At 38.7% G+C, this 26,461-nt stretch overlaps 2 protein-coding genes across 6 annotated transcripts in view; both read left to right on the top strand.

The window, feature by feature from the left end:
- Positions 1 to 26,461, top strand: part of LOC6050100 (liprin-alpha-1) — a 232,958-nt gene that overhangs the window by 172,029 nt on the left and 34,468 nt on the right. For 4 of the 5 annotated variants that reach the window (XM_038251757.1, XM_038251758.1, XM_038251759.1 and 1 more), the window contains 2 exons: positions 1,413 to 1,502; positions 8,818 to 8,987. In XM_038251757.1, coding sequence (XP_038107685.1) covers positions 1,413 to 1,502; positions 8,818 to 8,987 — 260 coding nt within the window. The remainder of the gene's footprint in view (positions 1 to 1,412; positions 1,503 to 8,817; positions 8,988 to 26,461) is intronic. The other variant, XM_038251760.1, reaches the window with a different exon arrangement.
- On the top strand, positions 11,778 to 12,300 carry LOC119766651 (puff-specific protein Bx42-like). Its single transcript, XM_038251771.1, has 2 exons — positions 11,778 to 11,919; positions 11,987 to 12,300. Exons 1-2 carry the CDS (start codon positions 11,891 to 11,893, stop codon positions 12,291 to 12,293), a joined length of 336 nt encoding a protein of 111 aa, XP_038107699.1. The 5' UTR covers positions 11,778 to 11,890; the 3' UTR covers positions 12,294 to 12,300.

Here is a 26,461-nt window from a genome sequence, read left to right on the forward strand (position 1 = left end):
TGGCAGTGGTGTGAACGATAATCAGATGGCGCTGTTACCGTTTCAAAACGCTTAAAAGCTTTAAGCTTAAAAATTAGGGGATTAGAGAAGCTTAGCATCATGAACAAACGTTCACGATTTGCGTTTTGTTCATGGAAAGTGTTCATGGTACGTTGTCGTACCGTGGAATATCACGTTGTTCTCGATTTCGTGGTACATTGTTCACGATTTTCGGAACGGTTTTTTCTCCGTGTAGCAAGCGAGAACCTGTAAATCGCTTGTACGTACTTTTATTTTCCAACACCATTTAAAATTCAAGTATTTGGCTATTGACATTATTTCATGGCCAATCACCGAAATTTCAAGTGTTTTGCGATTGATATTTGAGTGCTCTGTACAGCAGGGCCAGTTCATGTGTAGAACACTTCGTTGAGCTGTGTAAGTTTTGCTCAGTTTGATATATGCTTTGTTTGATAGTATTGCGCGTAATGCCCAAAAAGACACGCGGTATACCAGCCTCAAAACGACGCGCCGCACTTTCGGGAAATCCCATACTGTGCCGTGTGGATCAATCGGACCGCGCACTGGACTCACAATCCAGAGGTTGCCGGTTCGAATCCCGCGGCGGGCGCTCTAAAATTCTTTGTGTAAATATGGGTATTCGGCGCCGTCGCGTCGTGCCATACTTTCATACACTTAGGAGCCCAGGGCGGCGAAGTCGCTAAAAAGGAAGACACTAGTGGTTGGTACTAGCAATGGTAGCCGACAGCTATAAAGTCATCTTCGTTTTTCGAAAGTGCAGAAAATCGCTGGCAAAAATGTCTACGACACATTCTGAAATGCCGCGCGGCGTGTACGATTGAAAGAAACGGACAATTCTTCACGCAGAAAAATAAGGCATATTTGAATCAGCAAAAGGTTTTGTTGATTCGAAAATCAAGATTTTTGTTGATTGCTAAACGTCAAAGCATTTTTTTCAAAACAACAAAATATTTTTGTGGAATTGAGAAAATCAAGGTTTGTTTCAACGCAAAATCGGCGTTGATTATATTCAACAAAAATTGTGTTGAATCAAACCATGTACAGGCTGATTCTACAAAATATCATTAGTGTAAGTCCCGTGTTCGTCACTTCTTAGTTTGACTTTGTCAAACCAACGGGGTAGAAACTAAAAAGTGTCAAACGAAAAGGTTACCAACCACCGGGAGTTTAGTGTATTGAATTTTTTTATCAACAATCCTTCTCAGTGGTCTTTATATAGGAAAAGAGATCCAATCATGGAAGATATGCCCTGTAAATTTACTAAATTATTGTGTTGTGTTCTTATTTGTGGGATGTATATATTCGGATTACCTTTTGTGTCTTTTGATTCGTCATATTTCACGAATAAGGAAAACAATCTGTTAATAATTTTATGTTGTATATTTCTTAAGGCACCTGCTTCAATGTCACCGGCACATTTGCATCAATATGCTGTTTCTATGAGTCATGGACAACTTTCAGAGTCGCTTCCATCTAGTCAGGTATTGTACTTCAAAAATAAAATGGTAGTAAGTGAACATATTGTAAGCGTCATGCTATTTTTCCGCACGACTAAAATTAAATATAGGGCGAGTGTCAAGATAGCACTTTGATGACCATATGAGCTTAATCGTATAATATTTGAACACTTTTATCGGCGTGCTTCGTTAGACAGTGTATATGGGTCATTTCGCCTCTTCTGTACACAAAAAAGTACAAAATCGAAATCGACTTTTTCTGATCAAGTTCAAATTTGGTGGAGCTATTGATACTATCAAACTATGTCAGAATCCCGATTTTGAACCAAATTGGAGATCCCCTTCTCTGTTGGCACCTCCCCAAAGTTTTGCGATTGTCGATTTTTTTTTCTAAAAAACCTCTTTTTTTAAATGGCCATATCTCAGAAACAGAAAATGATAGAGCAAAACTTGGCAGTTATTTTCAAAGGAAATTGGACGCTGAATCGAATGGTTTTATCAGATTTTCGATAGAAAACAAACTTTGATGCATTTTGCGCAATTGAAAACTTTGCATGCAATTTTCTCAATATACATGCAATTTAATTTTAAAATAAACTTTACCATCGTGTTCCCAAGACGATTTTACATAAGAATTAATTTTTCGAATGTTGGGCGAATTTAATTCTCTTGAGATAACGATTTTTTAAGCTTTCAGTTGCGAAGCACTTTGCCTAAAAAAGCACTTCGTCCCATGTTTACCTGACACCATGCGGACGTTTTATTCACATTTTCACTCAAATGCATCGCGTGGTAGGTACATATACTCTGAAACTGCAAGCTTAAAAAACGTTATCTCAAGAGCTTTTAATTCGCCCAACATTCGAAAAATTGATTCTTATGTAAAATCGTCTGGGGAACATGATGGTGAAGTTTATTTCAAAATTAAATCGCATGTATATTCAGAAAATTGCGTGTAAAGATTTCAATTGTGCAAAATGCAACAACGTTTGATTCCAATCGAAAATCTGATTCGATTCAGCGTTCAAAAAAAAAAAATCAAATACAGCATTGCCTTGGCGTTCTCGATTGCGAGATTCCTACTCGAAACTACCCAAGTAAACGCGAAGCACTAAATAGCAGCATTAAATCAGCATTATATTGGCATTTAATACCAGCAAATAATGCTTCAAAACATTTAATCAGCACTTTTCCCTTGAGAAATATTTCAAGTGGCGCACAGTGATGCCGATTTAATGCTTCGCCGAAAGCTCGAACAAAAACAAACTGCTTTATCGACGTCAAGGCAGGGGAAAAAAAAGAACAGCTGCTCCACTCACACTTGGTGGTGGGCCTCCTTTGTTTTTTTCTCCTGCTGCGTTTCATGTGTGAGTGTGACACTTTGATGATATTCTTACATTTTTCTCGTCGATCTCCAGGATGCGCGCCAGCCAACTGATGTATTCGGAATTGAGTGTTTGTTTTGAAAGTTTTAATCGATGTGGTTGATGCATCGAACATTAACTTAGACTTTCATTCTGCTGTTTCGAGTTTCCGTTGTGATTTCGTTGGACGGAAATTATCGATTATCACTCAGCAAATTGCGGCCAGCCAGTCAAGGGCAGTACAATTAATTACGGGTTAAAAGGGACAAGCACTGGCTAACGGCTAACGGGAACTGCTTTTCCGAGGAGTGGTTCACGGTTGGCAAAATTTCACAAATTGTATCAGACTTCCGGAAAGCAGCTCTTTGCTTGTGAGAAAAGTCATTCAATTTACCGGAGAATATTTGATAATGTCCTTTGTGCTATGGGAATATGTTTTGAAAAATTTGACTTAATTACAGGCTGCGTTTTTGTACAAAAAAAAAAAAACAAAAAAAAAACACTTCAATCAGCGGGAATTGAACCCAGTTCACGCAAAAATGAAACTGATGTACACTGGGAGAACTGCGCCTTAGCCCGTACGCTTACTAGAACGGTATGACGGGAGAAGGATTTAAGTCAATAAGAGCGTGCCTGGATGAAATGTTTCCCGTATCGATATGTTACTTTGTTGATAAACATCAAATGCTTTGAAGCACATTTTCAAGGTCGTAAATGGTGATTTCTAGCCAAACAATGCAAAAGGGCCGTAGTGGTTTTGTAAACAAAGAGTGTGGCTCTTTCATGCCAGATGTAAACATCCTCTAGCATAAGCAGGACACACTCTTTGTTTACAAACCCGCAACGGCCCTTTGGCATTGTTTTGCTAGATTTAATGCCAGTTGTAATGCTGCAAAGTTTTGGTACTTTGAAGCATTCGCAAAGCTTATTTCCTACTTCAAAACATTCCAGTGCTGATTTAGTACTGAATTAATACTTCAATTTAGTGCTTGTGGTTACTTGGGTAAGTGTCCGAAGGCTTGATTGTTGAGGCAATTGCAAACCTCTTTTTTTTTAATTTATATTCATTCAGATTTTTTTTTCTTCTATGTACAGTATGTAAAAAAAGTATTTACACCCCTTGGGCACTATGCACATATTGTGATGAAACATCTAAACAATTTAATGTTGACAGAAACCTAGTACTACGTTTTGTTCAGAAACTCATGCCAGACATTTTGCTACAAAAAGCTCATGAAAAGATGATTTCTATAAAAAGTTATATAACAAATACTATTACGAAACTAAAAAAGGTGCAAAAAAAAGTTTGTACACCTTTCGAAAAATTAACATAAATAATGTTATTTGTTGACAAATCACCATAAATCCAGTCTCCCAACTTCAAATAGGCATCCTTGACTGATTTATAAAATAATTTGGATTGAATATAAAGTTTACTAACAACTTAGTATAAAAGTTTATATAACTCTGGAAATTCTATATAAAACTTATCTAAACTTACATTCATTCAGTTAAAATATTATTGAGTGTCCAATCACAATTGATGACTTTTCACCACAATTTTAAATACTAGCAACTTTCATTTATTCATGAAATTAGCTTTAATTCGCTATTCAGTGATTTCAAATGTAGGAGGTCCTACATGTACAAAAGGGAAATGGGATACCTTAAAACTAACTTATAAACTATAAGTTAGTTTTAAGGTATCCCTTTTCCCTTTTGTACATGTAGGACCTCCTACATTTTTTGCAAACCTCTTTTTACACCTTAGCTTCCATCCACCCCGGGATTCGAACTGACGATTGTTAGTCCAACTGCCTACCAGCGACTCCACCGAGACAGGACCCAAGGAGACGACTCCTACACCTGGACTGAGCTAACGACCTAACCTTTTTTTTAGGTTAGTCCGGGACCAACATTTACTTCCCGTCCGACGGAAGGCGTGATCAGACAAATCTCGTCTCAAAAATTGCCACCGTGACCGTCTGGGATCGAACCCAGGCCGACTGGGTGAGAGGCAATCACGCTTACCCCTATACACCACGGTCCCGGCGTTCAATTTCCTTTAAAAAAGAGGTTTTTTTTTGGAAAAATCACGAAAATCGCAAATCATTGGGGCGGTGCCAAAAAAGAACGGGTGGTCTAATTTGGTTCAAAATCGAGATTCTTACATATTTTAATAGTATCAATAGCTCCACCAAATTTGAGCTTGATCAGATAAAGTTGATTTCGAGTGGTGTGCCAGATGGCGCGAAATGACCCATATGTAAAACTTTACATTACCTCATCAGAATTCCTGAGCACATCTATCCAGCTTTTTAAGCGAAAAAGGGCGTTCGAATGGTGAACGCCCGAAATGTCAAAATCACGCAGTGGTACCAACATTACGAAAAAAGTGTGCCATGGCATGACAGCCGCATTTTTTCTAATGTTGGTGCTCTTGCGCGATTTTGACATTTCGGACGTTCAACATTCGAACGCCATCTTCGCTTAAAAACCTGGATAGCAACTAACTACACTCAAACCCCGATGGTTTGACACCAACTGTTGTCAAACGAACGGGGTCACTTTTTAGTTTGACACCCCTTTTACACGGAGTTCACACATACTACCAAACGTTTGTTTTGATAGTACGCGTGAGCGCCGTGTAAAAAGTGACAGTTCGTCACTTTTTAGTTTGGCTTTGACTAACCAACGGGGTACAAACTAAAAAAGTGTCAAACGAAAAAGTGACCAACCACCGGGGGTTGAGTGTAACCTAATTGCAATCTATGCTTGAATGGTCATGTACACTCAAACCCCGATGGTTTGACACCAACTGTTGTCGAACGAACAGGGCCACTTTTTAGTTTGACACCCATTTTACACGGAGTTCACACAAACTATCAAATATTTGTTTTGATAGTGTGCGTGAGCGCTGTGTAAAAAGGGACAGTTTCTCACTTTTAAGTTTGACTTCGACCAAACAATGGAGTACAATCTAAAAAAGTGTCAAAAAAGTGCTGTGAAGTTTGCCATGAACGCTGCGAAAGTATCTGTATATCACGGCTCACATCTCACACAAATTATCGAAAACTACACGGGATATATTTTTTCTTCATATTGACGGATCTCAATAAGTTTTGACCAAATCAAACACTATACTGCCGTTCTACGCATAATTGTCCCATGTCATTTTTGGTCGATTATGACTTTTTGTCATTTTTTGGTTTAGTTTTACGTTTACTCTTCGAAAAAAAAACACATAAAATCTAGTACTTTGTTCGGAAACTCATTGAAAACAACACCAAGTCTGTTTGTCCCATCGTTGTACTTCTATGATTAATTGTCCCGCCAAGAATTTTCTTTCAAGAATTTATGAGTTTTTTAAGCTTTTTCTATTTCTATCCTCTTTCTTTTGCAATTTCAGTAAGTTTTTTTCTATTTTTTTTTCTTACTCTTGATAATCTCTTAGGCATAAGCAATAATCGTTCCAAAATGGATTGAGATTTAAAAAAACAGCTGTAAGTAGAGGGTGACGATTCTCGAGATTTTCAATTTCCCGGGAATCGAGAGTTGAATTTGGCCATTTCCCGGGAATTCCCGGGACCCGGGAGTTTTTTTTACTATGCCAATAGTGCTAAAATTTAATAAAATGAAAAGTAATAAATTTGTTTTTGTTTTTTTAATAAATTCAGTTACAATTGATTCATACTAATTCTATGAGACGGTAATTTAAGCAGCCTCATAATTTTAAGGAACTATATGAAACTTTTTGATTTTTTCGTTTCTGAGCTTTTAAGACTCAAAATTATAGTTTAAAATGTTTACGAATCTTAATTCGCACTGAGTCATTTTTCAAAAGTTGCACAAAGTTTTTATTAGATTTTTGTAAAAAAAAATAACTAATATAACTAATATATAATTTTCCAGTATCGGGAATTTTGCAATATGATAAACATCGACTGAAAACAACAAATTCAACTTTTTTTTTGTTATTTTTGAGGTCAACTCTAAAGTTTAATTGAAGAAATATTAGAGTTATCAGGAAAATTCATATGTTCACAAAAAACTAGATTATGAGGATTGCTATGCTCAAGAGAAGATTATGGAAATAAACTTAACTTGAAAAATCTTTTCCCTCTTAGAAATAATAAAAAAAAAAATATTTGAAAATAAAACATTTGATTTCATGTCTGGGGTGTAACTGGTAAATATTTTTAAAGGTAAATTTTGGGGTCCAAATTTTTCTCAATTCTAGCGTTTGGAATTTTTGACAAGTTAAAGTTTAAACTTTCTGGATAAGAAGATTAGAGAAGCATTGTTTTTTTTCGAAATTGAACATCGAACATTGAACATTAAATGTTCAAAACAATTTTTTCAAAATGTTTTTCTTATTAGTTTATCTATGTTTGCTTCAATATTTATAAGTTAAAAAATTCCCGGGAGTCTCGACCGAATTTCCCGGGAATCGAGAGATCCAAAAATGGTCGATTTCCCGGGAAATTTTTCCCGGGAATTCCCGCTCGTCACCCTCTAGCTGTAAGGACCTCCAAACTCTGTTATGTACTGCGAATGAACTAATTGTAACATGATTATTCACTAATAAACCCGAATTGAATTGGATTTAATTCATCAGTTTAATTTAGTACTGTGTCTTGTTTACCTATTGTATAGCAAGAAAATTACACACAGTTAAAAAAAAAACATGGTAAAATTACATCTAAAAAGGAGTACATCTTTTATGTCAGAAAAAAGCTTTAATTTTACCTCTTATAATGTGTTAATTTACATCTGGCAGACGCTAGGCAAAAATATCTGTAATCCTAATAAAATATCAAACCGGCGATAGTTATATCTAGCTTACTAAGTCCGCGCCCCAACCCGCACGGCTAACTCGCCGCTGTGAAAGCTTGGCGATCAAAGTCAATGTACCTCTATGTACCGTATATGCAGTAAATACAGTATACAATGTACGGAGCACATAGAGCTACATTGGCTTTGATCGTCCAGCTTTCTCAGCGGCGAGTTAGACGTGCGGGTTGGGGCGCGGACTTAGTAAGCTAGATATAACTATCGCCGGTTTGATATTTTTTTAGGATTACAGATATTTTTTCCTAGCGTCTGCCAGATGTAAATTTACACATTATAAGAGGTAAAATTAAAGCTTTTTTCTGACATAAAAGATGTACTCCTTTTTAGATGTAATTTTACCATGTTTTTTTTTTACTGTGCACATAAGAGTGATAAACTGCTAACTGGGATGATTAGAGACTAATGGGGTGAATAGGGACCCACAGGACAATTATGCGTACACACAAAAAAATATTTCCGAATGTTACATCATTTATGATGAAACACTTTTGCACGTCATTAAAAATATAAATTTAAATGCAATTTGATTTAAATTTGCAACAAATTATACGTAAATACATGATTTTACGTGTGATTCAACCGTTTACGTTGAATCTCAAGTTTACATCAACTGAGTTTACATGTGATTCATTTTTTCCGTGTTGAGTAAATTCACATATTTTTTTCTGTGTAGAAACACAAAAAACGTTAGAAAAATTTCAATCGCGTTTTTCTCAGTTACACTTTTTTGAACATGGGAAATTTATGCGTAGAACGGCAATATACAATTTTCAAGAAAAAATACTTTGAGTTTACATGTGTGTATCCCCTTAACATGCCTACTTTGACAGTTTGCGAATCAGAATTGCTGTCATTAGTAATTGGTGATACTAGAACAAGAATATAAAGTTCATGTTATGGAGTTTAAAACGCAGAACGGACTTTTGCTTCTCACCAAAAAGTAGACACGGCAAACGGATTTTCTATGAAGACTATCAGAGAATTTATTTTTCACTGTTTTCCTGGATTTTCTTCGCTATTGTTGCCAACCAAATGTGTTTGCAATTGATTCGCAAACTGATAAACTTCGCTGTTATAGAAATACATATATTAAATGTTTAATTTTTGTTCTGTTATTTCAGGCCCATCTTTCGTCCGATAAATCTATGGAAGACTTCCATAGTGGAAAAGATTTGGCGGCGACATGTCCCGATGCCTCAACAAGCGATGCTGCGTCACCTCTAACTGCTCGTTCAATGCGGCTAGAACGGTTCGCGCTTGCTTTAGCACATAGTCAGGAGGAACTCAGAAGGTAATTATTTATTTTCTTAACAAAACACAACTCAGTATTTACCACTTTTTTTCTGTGCTGCAAGGCGAACTTTGGGACGAACAAGTTCTGCTGTACCAGATCGTTATAGTTTTAATAATCTAGACTATACTACCAACAACATGCGACTTAATGTGAAAAAAATCCAATCGAGGTTGAAAATTATCAAAAACTCTTCGCGAAAACTTACTGGTCAATCGTGTTATTCTAGTACAAATGTGAACAGGAAGAACCGATCGGAGATTAACAAACCATATTTATCAATACAGCGTTGTTTTTCTCGAAAATTTTACGGGGACAAAGATGCTTTGAAACGGAGCATGCCAATAATTTCCAATATGCCATGGGTTAATTCAAACATGTCAGCTATTCTCATTAACTCCTCTCCATTTGCCTTAACGGATCGTCGATTCGGAATATTACATCACTGCTATTCATCTAAACCGTATCTTTAGCGTCGTAATGCGTAGTTTTATAGGTTTGTCATAAGCGCTATTAATCTTAAGCGTTAAGCGAGTTGAGCGTTTTTTAATGGGTGTGGGCTACGAAGGGTAAACTTGAAATGTGGTGCAACATTTGAAAAGGGCACATAATTATTTTGACAGCTGAAACTATTTTGCAAATTCAAAGATAGCAGGTAAACTATTTAACAGAACACGCAACAGAACATAGCGTATCTCTAAACAAGGTTTTCAAGAAAATGATTCCAGAATGCTTATTTTGTCGTTCTAAAGCAAAACAAGATAGAGCACAGTGGGCGAAATCGAACCCAAAATCGGACTTAATTAAATGCGGCTGGTTCCCATGTATGATAAATACTACTAGTTTCTTTTATGTAAAAAATCCGGAAAATCGATTGGTGATGGTTTTATCCACCGCACAAAACGGCAAAGGGTCCGTTTTGCCTAGAGCGTCCAATTTCCCGTCCCGGGAAAAAATTTCCCGGGAATTCCCGGGATTTCCCGAAAAAAAATATTTCCCGTTTCCCGGGAAATTTGTAAATTTCCCGGGAATTCCCGAAATTCAAGCGGAAATATACATTTTCTTAAATTTGTGAAACTGTTTTTTTTTGAAAATGCTCTAAAAAAAAAATAAATGAACAAATTCAACATGATTTTGTTCAATTTAATGTATTGTTTGGTTTATATATAATTAATCAGATTATCAGAAATTATGTTATCAGAATAATTTCTGATAATATTTATTTTTGAAGCAACTGGGAATAGATCTTGCTTTATAAGTATTAAATTATAACAATTAGGTAAGCTTAACAGATTGATGTTATTTTATCAAAACAAATTAAAATTGAGATATTTTACGTTTGTGTTTACCATGATCAAATGAGATGAAAATCGAATTTGTGCAAAAGAATTAATTCATTTGGTTGAATACCTAGTACTGAAGAAATTACAATTTGAAGTAAAAGAATTATGGAGCACTGGTGCAACTACAGGTCGTCGCCATCGTGCTAACTTGTCGTACGTGCATTTTGGGCCAAATTGAGTTAAGAACGCCATTTTGTGCAGCTCACAATGCCTCACCTTTTGACCTTCACAGATCCCCAAAATTCGATTTCAATCCTGAGATATTCAACAAAAACCGCAAAAACTTTGTGCATTTTTGTCACTTTACATATGAAAGTAGTTTCAATCTTGTCGTGCTATCTTGTGAAAAATTACTTTCTATTGTTTGTTCTCCAGAATTGCAAAAATATCTTCAAAGCTTGCTTCAAATATTTGAAAATTGGGTTGTTTGGAGTGAAACCAACACTAAAAAGCTTTACCATTTGTTCAAGAGCTGAAACCAGTATTTTTCATGAAAAAGATAATTTCTGCATGTTTTTTTTCTCAATTCAATAAAATTATCACAGTGGCAAATTTAAATTTTCTCACCAAAAAATACCAAAATACATTTTCTTGTAGTTGAATGATTTTTTACATGCAGTCAAGCTGTTAATTGATCTTCACACTTTTTTAAACCATTGATGTTGATGTCCTATACAATTCTGTTGCATAATATTAATCAAAACCAAGATCATAACAATTTTTACTAAATTTAAAATTTCCCGGGAATTCCCGGGATTTCCCTGGAAATTGACTGAAAATTTCCCGTTTCCCGGGAAATTTGTAACTCCGGGAAATTGGACGCTCTAGTTTTGCCCCAATTCCCCATTTCAACAATTTCTTTTGAAAATCGCTCTGTATTTAGAAAGGAGACTTAATGCGATCAACCAAAATGCACTTATCTTATGTGAAATGTCCCAGGAATCCAGTAAAAATAACCACTTGCTCAATAATAGCATTTTTTGACGTTTTAAAATGTTAGGTGAGATTGCAGGCCAAGGATTGATACTTAAGAGCATGCAATACACTGAAAATACGCCACCCTTTTTTTCCAAGTGCCCAAACACTTGAATGATTCAATTAATCCGCATCTTAGATCTAATTTGTTTGTGTTTAAATTTCAATCCAATCCATTATTAAATTCAAGTGTTTTAGCGATTGACTTTTTGGTATTTTTTGACACCTTATTTTCATTTGGGTGGCTCAAACTTTTCAAGTGTTTTGCTCATGAATTTTCCCCACTGTGCTGAACTATTCAAAGTAATGAGCAAAACACTTGAAATTGATCTTGTTTTGATTTGAAATCCAGTTTCGTGACAGCTTCGTCGGAATTTGCTTCGTTTCCTCATTTGAAAGTTTTGGAGGTCCGGTGTGTTCGTTTTTCGCAGACCGCTTGAGTTCGCTGCCGCCATGTTCCAGTCCAAAAATTGCCTGCCCGGTTTGTGACCGCGAAGATGAGCATCACCATAAGGCTGTGTCCTCGGGCTCGGGCTCCGTATGGCCAGCGGAAGGGCTTGGTCTCCCGGGCAGTAGCCAACTTTGATGATAAGGTTCCTTTCCGGACCCATTTGGTGAGTGGGGAGAGATTTTTTTTTGGGTTTTGTTTTGATTTTTGGATGTATTTTGTATGATTCACAGGAAGGATGCGAGAGAGCTGCAGATGCCGTACCAGGTAGGCGGTGCCAGTGATAAACAAGATTTGGATGCATTCAACTCAGGGGCCATGATATGCGTCATTCGACTGGTCAAGGCACAGTTTGATTCGAACCACCGCGGTTCTGCATCAACAAGAAGATTCCCCATGGGGCCTCCATCTCCGCCGGCACCGGTGCTTCACTCGCCGACGCTGAGAAACCTCCCAGGAAGTAGTGGTGGCGAACAAACCGATCCCGACCAGGAAGAAAAAAATAACAAAATTTGTACACGCCATGTTGATAGAAAATAAAAAAAAACATTTCATTTCGCAACATCTTCCTTACATAAAAACAAATCGAAATCCATTTCTATTACATGCAAACATGCATTGATTAAAGATAGAAAAGCCATTTAAAACCAATAAATATAATATAGTATTTCATGTGACACAACACGTCAAATTCAAGTGTTTTGCTATTGAATTGACAGCTAATTTTGTTGCCCAAAATTCAAGTGTTTTGCGATTGGTTTTTAAGTGCACTGTATAGCAGGGTCAGATCAAGGGTAGAACACTTGATTTAAAAGGGTCATTTTTGTTCAGTGTAGCACTGACCTTGTTGCTTGCTCTTCGGTTGACATCCAGGTAAGGAACATCCCGGAAGGAGCGTAACTCTCACTCTTTTTTCCACTCTGTTTGACTGCTCCTGTAACTATGTGTTTCTTTAACAAAAATAGTTTCTCTTAATTTGGCAGAAATGTCAATTTTATTTATCATTTTTCTATTCTTTGTTGATTTCTTTATTTATTTAAATAATTTTGATTTCAAACTACAAATAATACAATTTTTGCTTAAATAAAATTTGAAAGTGTTGGAGATAAACGAGTAGGTCGGTGCTACCGAAGAATGAAGACTTCAAGTCAAACCTAAAATTAGTTCATTACCTGAATAAACTCCAAACCCTACAGACATGTTTTAATCTACACTCTTCAATTACCAAGTGGTTTTGGGCTCAGAGTAGAAAGTTTGTAAGATTCCAGTGTCACAGGTGTTGAGGCGAAGTGGTCGGGAGCGCGCGTTACCAGGCAAGTTGAAAGATTTTGATTTTGGCAACAAAGGTGTACCCCGATCCGCCAGCAGACGATCGACAAGGGACCATCCACAAACCACGTGGACACTTTAGGAGGGGTTGGCGATTGTCCACGATCCTTACAAAAAAGTTTATTTTTGTATGGACAATTGTCCACGAGGGGGGGGGGGGTAACAGATTCCCAAAAAAGTGTCCACGTGGTTTATGGATGGTCCCCAAGGCCTGATTGCAGCTGGACGTCCAAGGAAGCGGCTGAACAAAGCGAGCAACTGTACTGACTATCCATGTACCGCGCTCGGCGGTGGGCAATTGGTGCCCACCCCCGAATCGGAAGATCGTCGGCTGCAAATGGATCTTCAAAACAAAGCGTGTCTCGGAAGGCTCAGTGGTGCATCACAAGACCCTTTTGGTTGCACAGGGCTTCACGCAGAAGTACGGGTACGACTACGACGAAGTTTTTACGCCCGTGCTGCGACAGACGACTTTCCGGACTCCCGTTCTTACACTGAACATTGTGAATTGCGAGTTTTCAAATGTTAGGATAGATTTTTAAAATCTGAACATATTTTTATCGGAAAGAAAAAAAAATTGCATACAAAAAAAGAGTAAATTAGCGCCCAGTTGAAATGCACTTTCACAAATCCAGTTCAAGTTTGGTGGAGCTATTGATACTATCATAATATGTAAGAATCCCGAATATGAACCAAATTTGACCACCCCTTCTTTTTTGGCACCGCCTCAAAGTTTTGAGATTTTCGTAATTTTTTTTTTCAAAAAATCTCTTTTTTCAAATGGCCATATCTCGGAAACAAAAATGATAGAGCAAAACTCAACAGCTATTTTTAAAGGAAATTGGACGCTGAATAGAATGGCTTCATCATATTCGATTGGAATCAAACTTTGATGCATTTTGCGCAATTGAAAACTCTACACGCAATTTTCTCAATATACATGCGATAGAATGTTGAATTATACTTCACTGTCGTGTTCCCCAGACGATTTTACAAAAGAATCAATTTTTCGAAGGTTGGGCGAATTGAAATCTCTTAAAATAACGATTTTTAAGCTTGTAGTTTCAGAATATACCTACTGTTGGGTTAAATAGAGAATAAACGTGTTTTAATTGTTAGTCGCTTTATTTCCTACAACTTTGTCAAGGAAAATGGAAGTCTAATCAACTGAAAACAATCTGAAATGCCTTTTTCTGCATTGATAATCATATTTAGCATGTTTGGGCTCGTTTAAAAATATTTTGCACTTTTATGGAATTCTAATGTACAGCACCTCAACAACTTTTTGACAAAGAACTTTTTCCTAAGGTTTCCATATGTGGTGTCAATCCAAAATTTTCGCGAAGTGAAAACGTTACGTGACGAATTCCCCTCTCGGCAAATTTCCCCTCTTTTTGATGCAAGCTGGTTGGTTGAACAAAAGGTTTCTCAATCAGTCAATCGAGAGACGTGAAATTGATGTATATAAAATCACCCCATAATTTTCGGATCGTCGACGGGGCAAAAACCGAATAAGGAGGTATAGGAGAATGGGTGCAAAGAGGCGGGGCATACGTCCCCGATCTAAATCAACAAACTCGGCTCGGTTGGTCCCGAACTGGCCACCACCTGGACTAGAGTGGCCGGAGTCCTCGGCAATGTGGGTATCAAACTTTATGATTGTTGATACTGGACATGAAATTTGACATTTCGGCAGTAGTGGCCACAATCCGGAGTAGCTGGAGGCCTCGTGGATGTTCCGATGGGGGGTCATTTGCCGAACCAGAAGAGTTTGGGCAATATGGGTATCAAACTTTATGGTTTTTGACACTGGACATGAAAAGTTGCCATAATCTGAGGTTAAGCAGTTAAATTAAAATTGCTTATTAGGCAGGAAATAATAAATAAAATACTGCGATGCACATTTTTTGTGCCGCTGCGATAATCTGATTCTGGAAATTTAGAATAACTTTTTCATAATCAATTAGAGCCCTGAAAAGGGCAGTTTTAATGTCTGCTGTTGAAACAGCCTTGCAAAAACATTTCCGCATCTTGGTAACTTTCGAGTGGTGAGGGAAAGTCGATTGATTTCACTTGCAATTTTCGTCCCCATGGTTCGATAGGACGTTAATTATAAGGGAATCATGGGGAAATTTGGACCGTACATTAGCCTGTCCCATTTTTAGGTCATGTCGAGGAATTTCAGGTTCTCACTTCTTAAATGATAGATTATGATGTTAGGAACAATGTTTTCTTAGACAAGAAAAAATAATAAAATACTTTCTCGCACCCCCTAGTCGATTTACTAAAAAAAGTCACTTTTTTGAACAAATTTTCTATAATCGCTTGGAATCAATACAAAAACTGTTTCGATCAGGTGTGTATTATCTTCAAACGATAGGTTTTTGTCCATAGATTAAGAAATTAAGATGCACTATCAACACGGACGAACGGACATGACACCACGAACAGATTTTGCTCATTTTTCTGAGGCAAAATTCAAATTCAAGCCGAATAAAAATACGTTAAAATCACCTTGAAACACTAGCGCTGCCTGTGCTCACATTGGCGAACTATTTTTGTTTTGGCATTATTCTGTATTCAGTCAAAATGTTGTCATGTTGCGGTGATTTAAAATTGTCTGTTTTTTATCCGCTACCAATAGTTTCACATTGCGCGCTGTTCGTTTGCGGTGAATGGGAATTATGCAATTTTTATTGATATTGACAATACAATCTGGAGCAAATCACGAATTTGTTTATAAACAAAGCAAGCTCGAGGAAAGGACTCCCAACTTAACTAGTTCCGAAACGAACTATGTTGTGGTCCAGATTTTTTCGCTGCGATTAAATGGATTAAAGAATCGGCTTTTAGAGATTGCCCAGATGTTCGGCTGACTGCACAAAAATGCCAAATGGTTGTTCCGTCTTGTGAATCTGTTCTAGCCTATGCGTGAAAATGAGTTTTTTAGGGTAGCCAATCAGTTGAAATAAAACGTAATTTTGAGTTATTTTTTTTTTCAAAGATTTATATTATTTGCTCTAAAAATATATTGTTTGAGTTTATTTTACATTGGAAGGCACATTTGCACAGCTTTTTCGTTTTGCTTAGACTCTCGGGTAATGTTCGTCCTTGAAGTTGAATGATCCGGTTCAGTTACGACGTGCTGCTGAGGTTGCCTTTGGACACGTCTTCGCAAACCAGGGCGATCGAACTGTTCCAGTTGCCTTTCCACTTGAGCTTTTCGTCTAGTACACATGAGCCACAGGAGTCCCCGTTCAACTCTGCATTGGCTTCCAACTAGTCCTTCGCATTTTCAACTAACGCAGGAACGTCTGGCATCTAAATCCGGATTTCCTCTTGGTTGTTTCAGCGTGAACCACATGCAAGGGAACCACTCGCGGAAGCCCTCGCGTCTCGGGGTGGTCGACCCTCGACCCCAAATCTTTCGCAAAATAACCTGGGCACTCCGATTACTACTTAAAATTGCAGGATTTAGACAAAAAAAATTTGGAGACGTAGAAACTTCACACAAGCGTGCAATTAATTACGCAAACTGAAGATTTTGAAACGTTTTATAAATCGGCGATCAAAACAAACACAAAACATCTAGGAGCAATCTGTCAGCTAAAGCAAACTGTCAAATTTGTTTTGACATAAGCGATCTCCCTCTGAAGGCAGGCTGGAAAAAGAATAAGAACAAGAAAAACAAAACCTGCTTCAAAATCTAAATGCTGGTGTCATGTCCGTTCGTCCGTGCTATCAATATTGGACCAAAACTTAAGTTTTTTGACTCTCCCAAGCGGATTTATGTCGAAAAAATCGCATTTTTTCGAAACTTTTTTCAGAAATGCTCATTTAATTTAGGGTTGCCTATTTTTCCCAGTAAAATCAATACATGCAGCTTGTAGGAAATTTCATGGCGAACATTTTTCCCTCTGAGAAAATGCAATTTCGACACTCCAGAGCCGAGATATTTGAGATTTAGTGAGAAAAAAGTGCCAATTTTCAAAATTTCTCAGAATTCAGAATCAAGGCCTACTAATTACACGATGTTGCAAGCAATATCAATCAAAGTGGAACGAAAACCGAGAAAAGTATGACCGAACTTGAATTAGCGGTTTAATCACGCAAATAACATTCCAAAAGGGTGTAGCTACAAAACATCACTGTTTAAACAAAATTTGATTTCAGATTCGGATTCAGCGGCCAAAATTACAATAAGAAAGCATACCCTGACCTTTGCGACACATGCTTGCAACATCGTGTAATTAGTAGGCCTTGCTTCTGAATTCTGAGAAATTTTGAAAATTGGCACTTTTTTTCTCATTAAATCTCAAATATTTCGGATCTGGAGTGTCAAAATAGCATTTTTTCAGAGGGAAAGATGTTCGCCATGAAATTTCCTACAAGCATGTATTGATTTTACTGGTAAAAATAGGCTACCCTAAATTAAATGAGCATTTCTGAAAAAAGTTTTGAAAAAATGCGATTTTTTCGATATAAATCCGCCTGGGAGAGTCCAAAAACTCAAGTTTTGGTCCAATATTGATAGTGCATCTTAATCTATTGACAAAAACCTATCGTTTGAAGGTAATACACACCTGATCGAAACAGTTTTTGTATTGATTCCAAGCGATTTTAGAAAATTTGTTCAAAAAAGTGACTTTTCAGTAAATCGACTAGGGGGTGCAAGAAAGTATTTTATTATTTTTTCTTGTCTAAGAAAACATTGTTCCTAACATCATAATCTATCATTTAAAAAGTGAGCACCTAAAATTCCTCGACATGACCTCAAAATGGGACAGGCTAATCAACAATCATCTTGCAAAGTTTGTTGTCATACTGGTCATGTTTAACATAACACCCTGCACCTTTTTTCCATGCTGTTTTCGTTGGGAATTGCTGTATGTATAACAATAGCTGGCCTCCACGGCTACCTTTTAACATTGCAGGTTTTGTTAAAAAGTTAACTGTTGTCTCCGATTCCGATTTCGCCCACTGTGCAGAGATTATGTTGATTTAAACTATTCGCCATTTTCAAGTATTGACTAGATTATAATTATTGCCACAATCTTAACCTGGCCATGGTCTTCGTTTTCTACATACACGAATGGTATTCCGGGTCTATAGGACCCAGAAATGTTTTCAGCTGCCAAAATTCGAGATTGTAACCGATTTTGGATGTCTTGACCGCAAATGAAAGACTAGGATGTCTACTTTCTGAACCGGATTGGCCAGAGTTGGCCAGAACCGATACCAAACAGTCAGGGGTAGTATGTAGTATCCTTCTGCAATGATTTGGAAAATAATCCGTTTCAAAATACTGGTCTGTGTGACGGTTTTATGTCAAAAACTGCAAAAAATCAAGTTTTCCGGAAGTTCCGGGTTACCGGAACCGGTGGCCACTATGGACCAATTATTTTTTCTGGGGCTTAAAATTCAGGTTATTATCTGTCGAATGCAACCGGAAGCAACCTGCTATGTGCAATCGTTTCGGAGATACAGGTCCTCAAAGTAGGGGCCTCAAAAAGAACTTTTTTCGGTTGTAGCAGGTTCCCGGTGGCCACGGTGTCCAAAACCGGTTCTGCCGGTTGGGTTCAGAAAGTAGACATCCTAGCCTTTCATTTGCGGTCAAGACATCCAAAATCGGTTACAATCTCGAATTTTGGCAGCTGAAAACATTTCTGGGTCCTATAGACCCGGAATACCATTGGTGTCAGTTTTTTTTTGGTGCGCACTTCCGGTGGCCACCGGAAGTTCATTTTTGGCCAGAATGTGTGTCTTAGTAAGATACACAAAGTCACAAAATTTCAGATCTCTAGGTGTTTTTGGTCAAAAGTTACAATTACTTTTATAGTGCTACTGGGTCCTATAGACCCGAAGACCATGCCCGGGTTAACCTCAGGCACGCTCAGTTTGTATGGGAGCTGTCAACATGCTCCCTTTCTGGGAAGGTATGCTATTGTTTAACACTTCGAGTTTTGTCAAAAAGTTTAAGTCTGAGAATTAAAAAATGCTTATCTGCCCTCTTCTCGTGTTGCAAAAGCGTTGCATGTTGAAAATCACTGTGTGAAAATCAATTATTTAATGAGTTTTTTTTTTGTATAAAGAACTGAACAAAATAAAATATAGCTTTTTTAAATGATAATATGAAATACCCAGCAAATGCAAGTATTATTATAACTTTTCGATCCAACAATACTCTGGAGGAACGATTTCTGTTCTTATAATCATACATTATTATCGGTATTACAAAAAATATATATTGAAAGCGTAAAAACACAATTTGTTTATAGGTTGATAGTGATAGGCAATGAGTAACAAAATTAATGATAAACACTCAAACCCTGATGGTTTGACACCAATTGTTATCAAACGAACGGGGTCACTTTTTAGTTTGACACCCTCTTTACACGGAGCTTACACACACTACCAAATGATTGGTTTGATAGTAAGTGTGTGTACCGTGTAAAAAGTGACAGTTCGTCACTTTTTAGTTCGACTTTGACCAACCAACGGGGTACAAACTAAAAAAAATCAAACGAAAAAGTGACCAACCACCGGGGATTGAGTAAACCATATATTTTTATAATAAAACAGACTGAAAGGAATCAGACATGCCGCCATCACGTAGTTAAATGATTCTCACTTTCAGATAAGATTAAGAGTTTATTCGATGCTACATCAGGTTCCCTAGTTGAAATGCAGGATATCATCAATGTTAGGGAAGCGCATTTTCGGTGGCCAATTTATTGTTTTCTAGCTACTTGACCTTCCCGTCAGTGTTGGCATCTCAGTAGTTTTGAGTAAGACGTTATTCAACATTAAAAATTCACCACCAAAACAATGTTAATAGGAAAACACATGCCTTTACAAAAAAAAATAATATAAATAAAAGTCGATTTATACATTTTGTAGTATACTGTTCATGTATGCATAAATGTCCCATATGCTAAAACTGCTAGCATTCTATCCCACCCATAAGGTTACATGTAAGGGTTATATGAAAAAGTCAGTTCTATAGAGTTTTGTAGAACAAAGTACTGGCTTTTTATAGTTTTTTTTTCGAGAGTTTGCATGGTCTAGAACCAGACTGTATCAGTAACTCAAAAGTAATGAAAATGCATATAAGACATTTATGCAAACATGGGCTTTGTTTATGTGTCAACATCTTTCGCAAACACTATGGATTGAACAAGGTAGGGCATCCTATATTTGTTTCTGAATACTTTTAAGTGATATACATAGTTTTTGGATAAAACTAACGTTACCTCAATTATAAACGCCATTCCACTCCATTGAAATCTTCGCCCTTTGTTAACTTTTAGTGTACAAACCTCAATGCTGAATTAACTTACACAGAAAAAATATATATCAGGAAATGGTGACAGATTTTGTGTAAAAAAATGTGTAATAATACATCAAAAATTGGTGAATTTTCATCAGTTTCTGATGAATTTTTATCAGGTTCATATTTTGACATATTTTTTGAGAAATATTCCTCAAAAAAGAAGTAATATTCAACCAACCAAATTTTCAACATTCCAAAATTAATTTTTGTTTTGCTGTGTAGTTCGATATTAGTTTATGTGACGTAATGTACCGTTATGTTTTTTTTTCATAAAAATTGTTTTTATTAGATGCTTTTCGGTGCTGGGACCTGGTTTGGACAGAGTCGGCTTTTGTAATTACATTTTACTTAAAGCTAAGAGTAATTAAAGAGGATCTTGTGTGTGAATGTTAGTGGGAGGGGAGCCGATTACCCGCGGCCTACTCGGGGTTAGTAGGGAAGGGATTGATGTTAAAGACAGGGCGTTAGAAAAGAAGGGGATTGTGTAGGGGTCTTGGTTGGCTCTGCTGGCCTTTGCTTTTGTCCTCAGCCGCAACTCGGTGTCCAGCTGCTGAGGCGCGATCTTGCTCTGCTTCCGGTGCAAACCAGAAACGACGGCTTTGTGTGAAGGCGAGTTAGACTAACTGAAGGAAAACTAACTGAAGAAAAACTAAATGGATATTTTGGAATCTGAGAGGAACTGATAGATCGGATAGAGAACATCAAGGTCTAGTTGAGATAACGCGTCTCGCATCGGGATTTCTGGTGGTCTTCCTCGGGCCCTTTTATTTCTTTCAACTTAATTCTGTGAACATGGTGATCCGGACACGCCCATACGAGGTCGATGTCCTGATAACCCTGCCCACAGTCGCATAAGTTCGTATCACTCATGTTGATACGGTAAAGATGAGCCTTTGACGAGTAATGGTTCGACATAAGGCGGGACATCGTTCTGATGAATTCACGCGTCAAGTCCATTCCCTGTACCGCAATGTTTTAGAACGCGATTATAAAGAGAATATTTTACGGAGATCTATAGGAGCATAAGTTAGACGGCGTTGGTTGACCATAAATGTGCTAGGAGCAAGGCAATTTTTGAGTACAAAGGAGGTTTGAAATTGAATATTCCAGCCGTTTATCATCCACGTGTTAGCTACCTGAAATATTACATCGCGGTGCTGTCAAGCTTTTATAGCAAGGGCACAAAGTTTTTGAAAGGTTGGCCAAATTTGAAGACGCAAACAAGGGGGACGCCTGGCGGGAGTTTTGTCTTGGGTGCTGCGCTTAGCTGCGCCAGACGTCTGGCAGATTTTCTCCCCGACTGGCCCAAGAATGTTGCCAGAATTCTGGCGAATTTGCAACAAACCAGTCGTGCACAGTTGAACCAATTGTAGGACCTGGCTCAAAGAAGTGTGCCAAGTGTGTCTGAACTGTAGGACAAATTCCGCCTGCGCCAGACATTAAAATTTCCAGATTATTTTCCGACCTGGTATATGAGCAATTTTATATTTCTAGCAAAACATTGTAATAGGGTCGAAGCCCAAGTGTAAACAAAGAGTCTATCCTGCTCATTCCTAATGTAAACATCAACTGGCGTGAGCAGGATAGACTCTTTGTGTACACTTCGGCTTCGGCCCTTTTACATTGTTTTGCTTGATTTGAATGAAATTAAACTACACTGAAATCCCGATGGTTTGAGACCAATTGTTGTCAAATAATCGGGGTCACTTTTTAGTTTGACACCCTCTTTACACAGAGCTTACATTCACTACCAAACGTTTGGTTTGATAGTAAAGGTGAGTCCCGTGTAAAAAGTGACATTTCGTCACTTTTTAGTTTGACTTTGACCAACCAACGGTGTACAAACTAAAAAAGTGTCAAACAAAAAAGTGAAGTGGGGTTGAGTGTACCGTTTTCGATCGATCCTGTCAAAAGCCTAAATATCCTGCGTAATCCGGATCGTCGCGTCGTAAAGTTCCCGTCTATACCCGAACTGGAACCAGAAGTGACCCGGGGACGTGAAGTTTAAGTGTCGATGACGATAATTAGCGTAAATTTTGTTTTTTTGTCGTGAATCTGCGTCCAGTTACGGGCCAATCGACCGAAACAAAAGCTGTCCCCGTGCTCGATACAAAGTCGCGATCCGTGAGTACTTCCGTCTCGTCGTCGTCGTCGTCGTTGAGTGTATAGTACTGTTGGGAAGTATTGCACACTTTGCACCAAATTCTCCACCCTTGCAAATAATATCTGCACACCAAATATTTGCACACTTGAAATCCTACCCCTTCTCCCCCCTCTCGCCTAGAGTGGTGCGTGTCTCGACTGAGCTTGTTGCTTTCGACCCGACCCGTTTCGACCACTTTAGAACAGTTTCAAACTAGGGTGTGTGTCTTGGATAGTTTTTTTCTGCTGTAGTTTGAGGTGTGCACTTTGTTGGAGAGCTTTCCACAAATTGCACGATTGTCTAAAAATCTCTGAAATCGGCAATATGTAGCGAAACCACAAAGCGCACAGTAGGTCGAAGTGCAGTAATTGCGAAGAAATATACAACTACCAAGGAAGTGATCGACCTCCCCCCCACCCTTGTGCGTCTGTTCCCCAAGTCTAGGGCGGCACGAGGAACCGGTGTCCGGCAACAGGTAAGGTCGAGGTAAGCGTATGTATCCCATGTTAGGTTGTACAGCCCGCACATGGGAAGCGACGCCGATGACAAGGACGCTTTCTACAAGCTTCTTGGCCGCGAGTACAGTAGTCAATATCGTCATCGGTGACTTAAACGCTCAAGGTGGCCAGGAGAAGGTGTTCAGACCGGTTATTGGGAGGTTTAGCGCCCACCAGCAGACGAACAAGAACGGCCTACGAATCTTCGATTTCGCTACATCCCGAAACATGGCTATAAGTATTACTTTTTTCCAGTACAGCCTCCTCTACAAGTAAACCTGGAGATCATCAAACGACACGGAGACACACATCGAGCATGTTCTCATCGATGGTCGGCACTTCTCGAACATAATGGACGTAAGAACCTACCGTGGCGCGGACATCGACTCGGACTACTACCTGGTGGTAGCAAAGCCACACAGCTAAAAAAATAGTAATCCAGCTGCGTGTAAAAGGCCTGAGTGTGAAATAAATATTGCATTATTTTATGCAATTTTATGTGATTTTACACCCTGAAATATGTAGCCCATCAGTATGGGAAACCTACTTGACCGAAATGTCAAGCTCATATATGCGTTTTTCCTTACAACATTTCATCGGTCTGATGGCCGAGTGGGCTAAGGTGCCAGTCCTTACTGTTGGTGCTGGGATATCCCGTCGGTTGCAACTTTTTTTTGTGTTTGCAAAAATTGTACATGCAGTATGTAATATTAAGTGTTTATTTTGACGAAGGTCATGTGCATGCTTTTGCATGCGATTTTACCATCGGATTTTTTGCTGTGCATCATCGCTCCAACGAAATGCTCTACAAAAAACACAGTCAACCCCGGAACGGCTTCATGCCGCGAGTTTAAATGTGCCGGGATAAGGACGGGGAATCTTGATGGACGAACGCGAGGTGATCGAAGGGTGGAAGCAGTACCTCAACGAGCACAGGAACTGCCCAGATGCCAGGACGACGAAAGGAACGACATCAACAGTGAAGCGGACGACGGTGTCGAGCCAGCACCCATGATGAGGGTATTTAAGCATGTCATCAAGATGCTGAAGAACAACAAAGCAGCTGGTAAGGATGGCATCGGTGCAAAACTTATCAAATTGGCGAACAGCAAACTGATTGTCAAGATCTGGGAAAAGAACAGCTACGGGAGGAGTGGAAGTAATATGCCCGATCTACAAGAAGGGGACAAGTTGGAATGTGAGAACTACCGAGCTATCACTATTATCAACGCGGCCTACAAGTGCTGTCTCAGATCATCTTTTGTCGTCTGTCGGAGCGAGCAAAGATTTTTTTTGGTCCTTACCAAGCCGGGTTTGTGGAGGGGAAATCGACGACGGACCAAATCTTTTATGCAACACAAAATCCTCCAAAAATGACACAAGTACCAGATCCCGAAGTGGCGTACGACTCGGTCGATTGCGAAAAGCTATGGAAGATCATGTAAGAGAAAGGCTTTCCCTAGAAGCTCATCAGACTGGTGAAATCGACGATAAATGGGGCACGGTGCAGAGGTGAAGATTTCGAGTGCGATGTCCGGCCCGATCGAATCGCGCAAGGGATTGTGACAAGGCGACGGTATCTGCCTCTGTTTCAACATTAAGCTTGAAGGTGTAAAGAGACGGGCGGGTTTCAACATGCGGGGCACGATTATCATCTGGTCTAGACAGCCGACGATATGGACATTGTCGGCAGAACGTTCGAGGAGGTGGCTAGGAAGTACACCGAATTGAAGCAGGAAGCGGAGAAGCAAGGGTACTGATTTTCGGTTCAATGAACAGAAACCACTCACTCATCGCCTATCCATTCGTCGCCTATTCCAACCCGCTAGCATTCATGAGCGAATGAGTCTCGCAAGCAGCCAGCGAGTGGCCCGAACTGTTCACTCAGCGAACAAATACATCGTGAAAATATTTGCCTACTCCGTCGCTCGAAGACACTCACACACTACCATGCTCAGCGAAGAGCCACTCTCACAAAATGTCAGCGCGGCAGTCTTTTTGTCTTCACGCCCTCAGTTTGCCATCAATTTCATTTTTTCTTGGTGGAAGTTTCTTTGAATGGTGTCTATAATGTTATGAAATCAAAATAAATGCACAATTTAATTGATAACATTGATTTTAGGCAACCCAAATCAATGAGTATAACGCAGCGCATCAGAGAAAAAATGTTTTCAGTTCAGAGTGATCGGAGACGATCGGCCTGTCTGAACCGTTCGGAGACTGAGCCGATCAGAGAGAGAGAAGAGTAGAAAAGAGAGTGTTCGGGAGCGAATGGTGATAGAGTGACAAACGGTAGGAATTCATCAGGGCAGTATCGCGTCGCCTGCTATTTGTGCTCGCGAATGGAGTGGTTAATGTTGAGCAATCAGGACCCTTGCGGAGAAGGTTGGTGACGTCAGGCAAAAACTGCAGCAGAGAAATTCGGAGGGGCATCATCACCGGTAGTCGTGCCTACTTTGGACTCCACAAGACCTTAAGGTATAGTACCTTTTCTCGACGAACAAAGTGAACCATTAAGGTGTAATACGGTTTTATGAAAAAAAAAAAAAATAAATAAAGTTGTCCAAATTTAGCCAGCACATCAACTTTTTGGTTCCTTATAAGGTCCCTAAAAACTCCCCAAAGTTTGGTAACGATTGGTTAAGTCCCCACTTTGCGCAAAGCGATTCATTTCTCCATATAAATTTCACCCAAAGGAAAAATATATCTCAAAATCTGCAACATTGGATTTGCTACAGAAAATGTCATATTTTATAACATTTTTTGCAGCAAGCCCGTAGATCATAGGGACGTGGCGTTACATCGTGCTGCCATCTGGTTATTTTAAATGCAAGAGTGTAAAAGTGCTGAGTCATCGTCTAAAAATAGACGGCGTCCTATCTCGCCCAGCAAAATGAAGTCGATAAAGTAGTCGGTTTCGATGAGAAAAAGTGGAAAACGTGGTCTAAAAATAGCGACGCCATCCCCCTATTTTTGCCCGCGTGTAAAAATTTCAGCGATCTGCAGTTCTCACCAACACATATAAAGCTGGCCCGTCCCCGAGCAACACTCCAAAGAGAAGCATATCTTGGTGCTCTTTCACTCACTTTTCATCAAGCGTCCATGGCGCGGTGGTAGCGTGTCGGATCAATAACCAAGAAGTTGGTGGTTCAATCCTCGTTCTGCTAAGTGTTTTTTTTTTGTGAAATACAAACAATCTGCCGTCGGTAATGTCGATAATTGTCGGTAACGGGCAAAAATGTCATACCCCTATATCGCAAAAAATGCATGAGGACAGATTTCATGCAGATTCTGATATACTTTCATGCCGCCATGCATCACAATCATGCGACTGCCAGTTGGGTGTTGTATGGGAAAAATCATTTTTTTGAATTCAAATCAAAAATCAAATTATTCGCTCTACAGC

This window comes from Culex quinquefasciatus, chromosome 2, assembly GCF_015732765.1.
Source record: "Culex quinquefasciatus strain JHB chromosome 2, VPISU_Cqui_1.0_pri_paternal, whole genome shotgun sequence".
Taxonomy (NCBI): domain Eukaryota; kingdom Metazoa; phylum Arthropoda; class Insecta; order Diptera; family Culicidae; genus Culex; species Culex quinquefasciatus.